The sequence below is a fragment of the Gekko japonicus genome, unplaced genomic scaffold, assembly GCF_001447785.1.
Source record: "Gekko japonicus isolate JY-2015 unplaced genomic scaffold, Gekko_japonicus_V1.1 scaffold1431, whole genome shotgun sequence".
NCBI lineage: Eukaryota > Metazoa > Chordata > Lepidosauria > Squamata > Gekkonidae > Gekko > Gekko japonicus.
This window is the reverse complement of record NW_015172046.1, coordinates 425932-436949: the sequence shown is the minus strand read 5'-3', so window position 1 is coordinate 436949 and position 11018 is coordinate 425932. Positions and strand designations below refer to the sequence as shown.

General features: G+C 41.8%; 1 protein-coding gene across 2 annotated transcripts in view; it reads left to right on the top strand.

The window, feature by feature from the left end:
* Positions 1-11018, top strand: part of SLC11A2 (solute carrier family 11 (proton-coupled divalent metal ion transporter), member 2) — a 62309-nt gene that overhangs the window by 45465 nt on the left and 5826 nt on the right. For both annotated transcript variants that reach the window (XM_015420720.1, XM_015420721.1), the window contains exon 15: positions 2512-2565. In XM_015420720.1, coding sequence (XP_015276206.1) covers positions 2512-2565 — 54 coding nt within the window. The remainder of the gene's footprint in view (positions 1-2511; positions 2566-11018) is intronic.

The window sequence follows — 11018 nt, the reverse complement described above, 5'->3', positions numbered from 1 at the left end:
CATTGTTGATCACCCTCCCCTCTGCAGACTCCTAACCCAGGAGTCCCCCACTTTTGAGCTGGGGGACACCTTCTGACACAGGGTGGTGGGCACAACCACAAAATGGCTGCCTGCTGCTGGAGGCAGAGCCATACACACAAAGATGAGTAATTAAAAAAAAAAATACACTGGGAAAGGGAAGAAGAAGAAGAGATTGGGTTTATACCCTGGAGTCTCAGAGCAGCTTACAGTCTCCTTTCCCTTCCCCTACCCGCAACAGTCCCCCTGTGAGATAGGTGGGGCTGAGAGAGCTCTGAGAGAACTGCTCGTGAGAGAACAACTCTGAGAGAACTTGTTACTGGCCCAAGGTCACACCAGCAGCTGCATGCGGAGAAGTGGGGAATCAACCCGGTTCTCCCAGATTAGAGTTTGCGCACTTAACCACTACACCAAATTGGAGTGAGAGGGGGAACTAAATCAGTACTGTGGTGGTAGCTGACGCAGAAACAGTGTTGTGGGGGTAAAAAAAGGAGCTGACAGTTCCCTTGGAAATCTGGCCTATATCTCATGATCCCCAAATGTTTACATTTTTCATTCTCTCATGTTTTTAATATTGTTAGCTTCCCACATGATTGATTTAAAATTCTGGGTAAATGAATGGAGTTGATTGGTCAGAGTAGTCAATTAAAAAAAAACTTTTGATCAGTGAAAAACTGCTTCCTTGTAATTGGCTGAACCTTTTTTTTTTTTTTAAAAAAAGTGGGCTGTTTACCTGACTCTGTTTCATCAGGTATTCCATAAGATGAATGACAACTGACTAGCTTTTGGAAGATAGCTCTTATGTCCCTGGTCATTTATCATCTTGGTTGTGGATTTTTATAACTTAAATAGTATGTGTGTGTGTGTGTGTGTGAATATTGTTATAATGTCATGTAATTTTTTTGTAGTTTGACTACTTTAGTGCTGTGTTCGAAAGACTTTTTAAAAAACACAGTATATAAATCTGCTATGTAAATACAGACTGGTAATAAGGGCCCTGTTTGGAGAAGCCCTCCTGTCTAAGATGGTGGCTGCTGCAATGTACAAACATGCATCATTTATTTATTTATTTAATATTTATATATGTTGGATCCCCAAGCATCGAGAATAAATCCACGTTTCAAAGAAAGTAAAGTTTATTTCAAAGCATTGGAAAGATACTCAAACACGTTCTTTGTTAGAACTGAACACAAGCAGTTAGGGCAGACATGATAAAGGGATTCAAGTTAGATACACAACCAATGGATAACGTTCCCGCTGGCGGGCAGGAGAAAACGGTTGCCTGCTCAAGTCTTGGGAACCAGGCGAACAGTAGACAAAACACAGGTGCAGTTCACAGGCTTGATAAGTAAGAAGCTAACAGCGAAGCATCAATGGATGATATATATATCCCGCCTTTCCACAATGCCCAAGACATCTTATAGAATATAGACCCAATTTAAAATATAGTTAAACACACGCATTAAAAGGTAATCAAGGTAAAACTACAACATTGTCTCCCAGCTGCCAGAGAAGTTCCTTAGTTACTTCCGTTAAAGGCACCTCAAAATAATTCCTCTTTTCACCTTTTATGGAAGGAAGAGCGTGTCGGAGCTTTCTGTGCCAGATCTGGCTGACTGTTCCAAAGTGTTGGTTCAGCCGGTCTAAAAAATAAATAAATCTAAATCTAAAACCAAAAGATTAATATGTATATTGAATGGATTAAATAAATAAATATTGAATATATTGAATAAAGTAATTAATTATTTGAGTTTTAATCAACAAGCTTAGGTTTCCTCAGCTGGGAAACTAGATTTGGCTCCTCATTTAAAATGACTGGCTGAGCCTCCTCTGTTTCTCAGAAGGCAGAATCAATCTATTGCCTTGAAAACCCTACGAGGGTTGCCATAAATTGTCTGTGACTTGACGGGGCTTTCCTCCACTGCCACCAGAATCAGATACCCCTGCCCCAATCCTGACTGGTGCTTGTCCTCCACGGTGGCATTGAGAGGGCATGACTTGTAAGGGAAGACAACCAGAAGGAGAAGGGGTGCCCCAGCAGTTTGGGGGGAAGTGCCTTGGACACACAGGGAGAGTGCTCAATAGATCAGTATTGTAGGCTGCCAGAAACAAGGGTGTAGCCAGAAAATTTTGGGTGGTGGAGCGTTGGGAAGTCCAGGGGGTGGGGAAGCAGGGGGGTGAGAGAAGACCTCCCCCCACCTCTCTGACTGTCAGAGAGGTTCGGGCTCACTGGGTTGTCTTCCTTCTTCTGCAGCCAAAATTGGTTGCAGAAGCAGGGAGAAGACCTCCCACACACACCTACCTGACTGTTGGAACTTGTGGGGCATGGGTGTTGAGTTAGGGGGCTTGGCCCCATGATGCCCCACCTTGGCCACGCCCCTGGCCAGAAATATGTTGCAGCAGCCAGACGTCTGCGTTTCTCTTTTTAAAAAACAAACGTACACACATAAACCCACAACTAATTCGGGATTTCTCTCTCTCTCTCTCCCTCAGAGTTGGCAGTGTTTAATTGCTCTTGGGGTCTCCTTCCTGGCCTGTGGGCACACGGTAAGAGTCACGAGATCCTTGCTTACTGAAGAGCCGTCTCCAGTGCGAGTTAATTAAAATACTGGGTCTGTCTGTGTCCACAGCAGCTAGCCATCAGGGCCAGTGCGTTTCTATGGTTTACTGTGTGAACAAATACCAATGTATGTGCAGTTTGGCACAGAGCATTAAGACTGTAGTGTAATGGTGTTAATGGATGTACACAATGAGAACTATTTAGGCTGTTCTTTTATTGTTGATCATCTCTACATTTGCATTATGGAAATATGTAATTGCTGCTGTTGTAGTAACCAGATTTTCAGGGAGAATGCGGCACGCAAACTGGAAACTCTAAAAAAAATGCTTTCAGGTTTCACCAAGGGACAAACTTATTCCAACTAGATATGTCCCATTAATGGATGATATATATATTTTTAAAAGTCCTAAAGGGCATTCAATTTGTAGGTGACACTCCAGTCTAATAGAAGGGGACCAGTAGGTCTGCAGTTGGAATGTGTACACTTCCCAGTAGAAGGGCAAAAATTCTTTGGTGTCAAGAAGCGTTTCTACATTTAAGCAAAAGCTTTAAAAGCTTTGTCTGGGCTGTACACTTTGAGCGTCAGGTAGGGAGTTGCAAGGGGATGGGGTAGAGAAAAACCTCTCTGCATTTAGAAATGTAGCATACATGGGGGAAAATTTGGCTGAACTGTTGCTGACAAGCTGTGTGCAGAGAGCTGTTTCTCCGTGGGACTTGCAATGCACCCCTCCCAAACTACAGCCTGAAATGATCCAGCCCACAGAAAGCTTTACCTGTTTGGTTATTCTGAATGTAGAAACGGAGGCTAAGTGTGGAAGCAAATCCCGCAGCTTTCTGTCTGAACTGGACTGGCTTACTGTTCCTTCTACTACTGATTTAAGGAGGGTGTGAAATTAGTGACCCTGAAGGAGTCTTCTTTAAGTAACAGAACAGCATAGTAGTTCTGGGCCAGATATTTCCCTCAGTTAACAAAGCCAGGCACTCCAAGATGAGCACAGAATCTCATTTCCAATGGTAGACTTGCTCTCAGGCTGATCAAGTTGCCATACTTTTTTTTGTTTGTCTGTTTGTATCCTTCTGTAGGATTTCTGCCCAAAATACTATGAAAATTGAGTCTAATGTCCCTTTTAGGGGCCCAGGAAGGGGGAGATAATGCTTGGTCCAGTTACAAAATGCCTGTTCCTTGGTAGAAAACACACTTGCTTTTCAGATCCAAGCTGGCTCTAGAGTTGTGGAATGCACTTGCAGTCACAAGCACAATTTTTCTGAAAGTTTCCCTCTGAGTTAGCTGCCCCCCCAAGGAATCCCTGAACTGCTTTTTCAATGTCTAGATCCCCAAGGCAGTTTGTGGGGAGGTGACGGTGCAAATGCCTTCCCTCCATATTGTGTGAACGCAGCTTAAATACTTTTATCCTTCACAAATCACAGTTGATACAAAGTTTTGAGAAGGTGAATCTCTCCTACAACGAATTTGGAAACAGAAAGAGAATGCATGGTAGCGTCCCACAACTTAGCCTTTCTTGACCAAAGGAATTCACACACAAAAAAAACCCCTTCTACCAGGCTGTATGCATATAGATATGCTTTTTCATGCACTTGGTGTGCATTTCTGGCAGCTGGCAAAGGGGAAAGAATTCTGTGTTCAACGTTTACGAGTTTTACTCTCTCTTTTTTTATTAATCCTTGTATACAATAGTGATATAATGTCTCTGCTTCCCACAATTCCTTGTGTCTTGGCTTTATGGAATGTTAAAAGCTATAATTAGGATGTTTGACTCCACTGAAGTATATTAAATATGAAAAATTGGGCAAGAGAGTTTCAGCAAGGAGTCTCCAGTGCCATGTAATACAACCGGCGATTTGAAAACCACATGCTCAGTTAATCTGGCATGTGTTGAAATTTACGCAGACCACCTTTTTGTTGAATAGTTTTGACTGTGTTGCCCCACTCTTCGATCTAGTGGTTGTAAAGTCATGGCACAGTTCACTGGGATGTGAATATTGACAGCATTAAAAATCAGAGCAATGATAGCATTAAGAATTTGTGAAAAGTGTATCTCAGAGTAGCACAGGTTTTTCTCCAGGGATATTGTTCAGGGACAAATTTTCCCTACTGCCAGTTGGTTGTCCAGGGTACCTTCATTAGAGTGGTCTGAATAGGCCCAACAAGGAGTCCCTGGGAATGTTTTTGAATATGGAGATTATTCATTCATTCATTCATACATTCGATTTATTTCCCGCTCTGACCCCGAAGGGTCTCTGAGCAGTTTACAGGTAGTTTCAAATATTATGTTTGGCACATATTGAAGTATGTCTCACAGAAATACAGAGGACCCCGCCACCTAACCTTCCTTTTGTGTTTTGACTTGGAATTTGGCCTGGAGGCAACCTCATGTTGAGTCAGTCCAAAACAAGTTCTACATTGTATGCCTTTTAGAAGTGAATATAAGTTTTCTGTCTCTTCAAGAAACAAGCTTACTGAGAGACCTTGAGAGCTGGGTCCAACAGTACCTGCAAATATTGTCATTGATCTCAAACATTTGTTTCTGCTATATTAGAATTTGAGTAGGCATACTAGATTTTTTTCCCCCTTACCTGTTTTCATTAACTTTGTTTCAAATCCTGGCCCAGGCCCCCAACGAAGCTGGCTTCTGGGGAATTCTGACATCATCATTTTTTTTTCTTTGCTCTCAAACATATATCATGACACTAACTGTCCTGAGTCACTTGAAGCCCCAAGATGGCTGCAGGGTTGTGCTCATAACTAAAATGCGCAGGCCAAATCCTAACCTAGCCACGGTTTCAGTTTACCACTACGTTTGGCTTTCACACACTGACTTGTAAGTGTGTGTTTCTCTCTTCCATAACACTGATAACAAATCATTTCTTAGAATGGCCTCCTCATTGGTGGAAGGTTTTGTTTTTGTCCTTTTCTAACCAGATTTCTCAGCTTTGTATTGGCTCATATTCCCCCACTCCCCATCTTGTTTACATAGTTTTGAAAGCATTAATACCTTTCTACATCTCTAATACTTGTGGGTGTTTGAACAGATTTATCAGCCTTTTTAATCCAGATTACCTTTATATTTATTTGTGCAAATGTCAAAGGCCGCGTTTCTACACATAGTTTAGCACACAGTAGTGCTATTGACAGAGATGGAAATGGAGAACACTGTTGTGTACATACCTGAATCAGTCATCTAAGGTTGTATAATATATCCTACTAGCTCATATGAGAAATACCACACTCCAAACCAATAATTTTCCTTTAACACCTCTGCACAATGGGAAGGTGCATCCAGTTTAGAAAAATACAATTAAATGGTATTCTGTTTTGTACGTTGGTGGTTTATATTGTAGAGACTAGTTGGGGGTGGGGAACATTTCAGTATAGTTCAAAAAAAGTGGCTTGAACGTTTTCCTCTTTTGAGTGTTTGATTTCCTTGAAAGATAGGTGGCCATTCAAGAGAGTTGAACTTTGTTGGACACTTGCATGCTGGGTTTGTCTTCTGGTATTCCAACAACTGGGTGTACTGGGATAGATCTGTCCAAATGTATCATTTCATACATGGCACAAAACAAGAGAAATGTAGTAATTCTACCTCAAGCAGCTGGATTAAACATTACACAGACAGTTTCCACCAGCATTAAAGAATGCCTGCCTCCCCCTTGATGTTTAGCATTATGTGTAGCTTTTCTGAACATGAAATACTCCCACATTGAAGAAGGTGCTCCGAAATGCAAAGTGTGCAGTTGACTTAATACACTTGGGAATAATCCCCACTTAGCAGTCCCACTGTTTGCACCTCCATTCGTTTCAGTGGGACTTTCGTAGGATTCCCGCAGTTGTGCAAAGTCTTGTGATTCCCATTGTAAGCAAAAGAGAGACTTTGCTGAAATAAAGTGACTAAATTGCAATTGGTGTTAATCTGCATGATCATCTTTGCATTGTATTTGTACTTTGTTTATATATATGAGATGCCCTTTTCTGGTACATCAAGAAACCGTTTAATTCCTTCATCACCCACCATCTACTGAACATTATTTTGAAATTCTGTTCTGTAAACCCTGAGCCCTCCAGTCTTGCATTTTTTCCCCAGTGGATTTTTGCAATGTGGCTAAAATGGTTTGCGTACGGTGCATGGATGGATGTCTTCCATTTCTGGGTAGCAGAGCAGTTTACACTAAAGCTTGTTGGTGATTGACGCCAGCAGCCTTCAGAAGTGCTGATTTCCCCCCCTTCTTCTATGCACTTTAACCTTGCAAAGTTCTCAGACAAACCTTCCACTTGGGATGTCAGTTTCTGTCCAGCACTGTTTGAGCATGATGAAAGATTCTGGGGGGGGGGAAATCACAGCTGTGTAGCAATCATGTACTAACACATCAGAGCTACAAAAGCTTGGCTTGTATAATCTGTGAAACAAATGTCTATTTTTATCTACTACAAACCCGTCTGTATAAATGATGATTTCAATTAAAAGAATGGAACGTTTTTCAACCTGGGTCTCTTTTTGGTTTTTTGTAAAAATCTGCATCATTATTTTATGAGGGCAGTGATCTTTATTTCAAACACCAGCAATGCATTTTGTAAAATGTACATTAAAAATACCCTAGGTCTGGAGTTCTGGCATGTCCTCACCACACCCACACCCCCAAGTCACTGGAACTTGAAAGAGTATTGTGCAAACACACATTTGCAAAGCATTGTCTGACATTGAGAGAACCATCGAGCTGTCCATATTATAATAGGAAGCACAAGGCAAGATTATTACCCCTTTATTAGACAAAATCCATGGTCTCACTGAAAAAGCTAGACTTGGTTATCTTCTATTTCATAAGAACCCCAAGATTACCTCCCAGGTGGCTAGATTTTGTTTGGTGGTATTGAAGTCTCTGAAACTAGATTGTAATTAGATTTTAAGTTATTTTTAATCATTTTATCTGGTGTACAGTAAACGTCTAATTTTTAATTGTGGAATTGTGTATATAATTGGGCAAATGATCGCAATGAAGAATGAGCGAACATTGACGGCACCAAGGGAAAGGCCTCTTACTCTCATTTGGAGCCCTGTACATGAGTCAGAATCTGTGCGGAGACTGGGATTGTGGCCATAGTCTGTGACTGGCAAGTCCATGCACAGGGCAAAGTTCGGTTTCCTGCTTTGGAAAGCCACAATACAAAGTGATGGGCCATTGAAGAGCTGACAGGAAGAATAAACCTCCTGGCTGGCCATTGGGAATACAGTGGCCAAGAACTCAAGCATAATCAGCCTTGAGAATATCAAAATTGCTTTGTTGGATCAGATCAAGATCCATCTAGTCCCTTCTGATTTTGACAGAGGCTATCCAAATGTGGCTGGAATGTCACAAGCAGGACGCTAAGCCTCCTTTCTCAGTTGGTTGGTCTTGGTAGCTGTAATTTGGAAGTATAGTGCTTCTGTAAAATGAGGTTTTGCTTCCTTATCATAGCAAATAGAGCTATGTTCATAGTTTTCTGCGGTCTTTGCTGAGCCTACCACACACACAAAAAAAACATTGTGGGTGTCCCCAAGTTCTGTTCCACATGTTCATAGTTTTCTGTGGTCTTTGCTGAACCTACCACACACAAAAAAACATTGTGGGTGTCCCCAAGTTCTCTCGGTGCCCAAGAACTGGAGCCTTACCCTGCCTTTGTCAAGGCCTGCTTCTAGGTCTCCAGCTAAGACACCTTTGCAAAGGACCCTGTGAGTTGTTTCTGAGCAATCCCATAGGGAAAATAAGCATGCTGTCTATTTTAGGTCTCTAGACAGCAAATGAAGGGCCATGTTTTGGACTGAAAGAAATGTGAAGATGCAGTAACATGGCTTTTACTCACTGATTTGTTCCTGAGTCAGTTGAGGCCACCAGCAAGGAGAACTCTGACCCCCACCTGTGAATGAAAGAGCAGCAGATTTCAGCTGAGCCCTTTCCTTGAGGAGCAGCTCAGTTATTGGCTCTGAGACCAAAGCAACTGAGAATCTGCCGCTGATGCCCATAAGAGAAGAGCTCTCCCAGCCACTGTTTCTGCTTATTTTGGAGAGAGAAATAATCTGGGGTAGGGGCACTTCATGTTGGGGATTAAGGTGAACTACAAACTGATCCAGAACCACCAAACTGACCCCTCACTCATCCTACTCACTGCTCCTCCTTAGTTTAGGTAATTTATTGTTGCTTTCCTGTTTGGGTATCTTACTGTTCCATACTTTGCAATCCAGAGAACTAACTTTTACTTTTAAAAAATTGGAAGTAGCGGTTTCTTACTAACACAACAAATGAATTGTCAACAGGGTGGTGGTGGTCAGTGGAATACCTGCAAAGAGTCCTCTTCCAAGTCAGCAGAATCATTTATAATACAGAATGGGCTAGTATTCCCATCACTCCTTTGATTCTGTCCCAGTCACCCTTCTATGGCAAATAACCGGATGCTTCAAGTGATTATGTGTTATGGGAGTTTTTCCTCTTTCCTCCCCATCCCTCTCTTTCATTACAAGCTTTCCTTGCCAGCCCTAAGGGAACTGGATGGTGTAAGTAATTTTTAATGTGAATGCTTCCTGTGCTATTTAAAAATATAGAAAGCATTTTATGGTCTTGAGAATGTTTGTTGAGTGTTAGACCAACTGCTTTTAATAGACTATCTTTTTTAAAAAAAATCATACCTTTATTGTTTAATTTAAAATTTTAAAGCTTAATAGGATTGACCAAATTTGCATGTTAGATCAGGGGTGTCAAACATGTGGCCTGTGGGCCAGATTAGGCCCTTGGAGGGCTCCTATCCAGCCCACAAGGAACTTGCTGTCTCATGCTTCTATCTCCAGTTCTGCTGCTGCATCGCAGCTTGCTTTACCAGACTCTCTCAGTCACACAGGAGAGATAGGCAAGCTTCTGTTCCCTGTACTGGCTGAGGCTCTTCACCGTCGTTCTCCCAGGGGAGGGAGGGAATGAGCCAGAGCTTGCTGTGTGTGTTTTGTTGGGCTCATTATGCCAGGGCTCTCCTGGGTGCAATTGGGTTCCCCTCCCCTGTATCACTGTATTCATGTCATCATGATCCAGTCTTTCTCAGTAGGAAAGCAATGTGAACTATTTAGATGAGGAATAACAACAAGCCAGTGAGGTGGATTAGGCTGAGAATGTGTGTCCAGATCAAGTTAACCCAGTACATTTCCTTTGTAGACTGGGGGTTTTGAACCTAGACTTCCCAGACAGTAGGCTGATACTAACCACTGTACATTGCTATCTCTTTATTCTTGCACTGCTGCATAAGAGTTGTACTTATTTCTCTGGGAATACTATAGATTTCTCTGCGAATACTATAGTTTTAGAAACAAACACATATCCCTCAGTCTGTGTCAGGATACCTTCTTATGTTCTTGACCAGCACACAAAGTAATTTATATACAAAAGCTCACAATGCCCAGCCATTTCATGTTTTCCCCTGGATCCTAGGCTCAGAACACTGAGTATGAGATTTCTGTAATGAAGTCAAGAAATCAAAAGTAGAATTGCAGCTTACAGATACACACCTGAACAGGATACTCAAGATTGCTACAGCACAGACATTTTGATGCAATAATTCAGAGCAAGAGGTGTCAGTTATCAGAGACTGCTAAATAAACAAAATATTGCAAGAGTGCTAGTGTTTTAAGCATGTTTTATTTCAAGTTAAAAAATCTTTAATTGTGTTTGTGTCCTTTATTAAAGTTTATATCTCAGCTAACTAGCATTACATTTTATGATACACATGGCCCGGCCCAACAAGGTCTCGGTTATTTCAGACCCAGCCCTCATAACAAATGAGTTCGACACCCCTGCCAATTTTCTTCTGTGCAAATTAACGTGAAATGTTTATTTAAAAAGATCAGCTGCCAATGGACTTCCGATCAACATATGTGTGGGTTTTTAAAACAAACATTAAATGATTAGCTCAATCCAGTGCATGTTGGGCAGTTTAGATACCAAACAAACATTTTAAAACCAAAAGAACTACTTTTGGTTCCCAGAAAACTTGGGTTGTTTTTCAGGTGTTTTCCACACAGAGACAGGCTAGTGTAGTTTCCCAGTTGATGCTGCAGCTGCCAATACAAATTATCATATGGCATTATGTATAGAATAGCCAGGAGATCCTAGGATTGTCTGGCAGCCACAGGTTCTAGATCTTAGCATTGTGCTAGTGGCAAGCTAGACTTGTTTTTAGGAAAGAACTGTGACTGGCCCAAGGCCACTCAGCTGGCTTCATGTGGAGGAGGGAATCAAACCTGGTTCTCCAGATTAGAGTCTGCCACTTTTAACCACTACACCAAACTGGCAGTGAAGCTCCCACATGGCAGATATCCCTGCCCCGGGTCCCCTCCATTAGCAATTTCTCCCCACCCCCAATGCCACCATTGGTAATTAAGCACCATTATATCCCTTGCCTTTCCCTTTA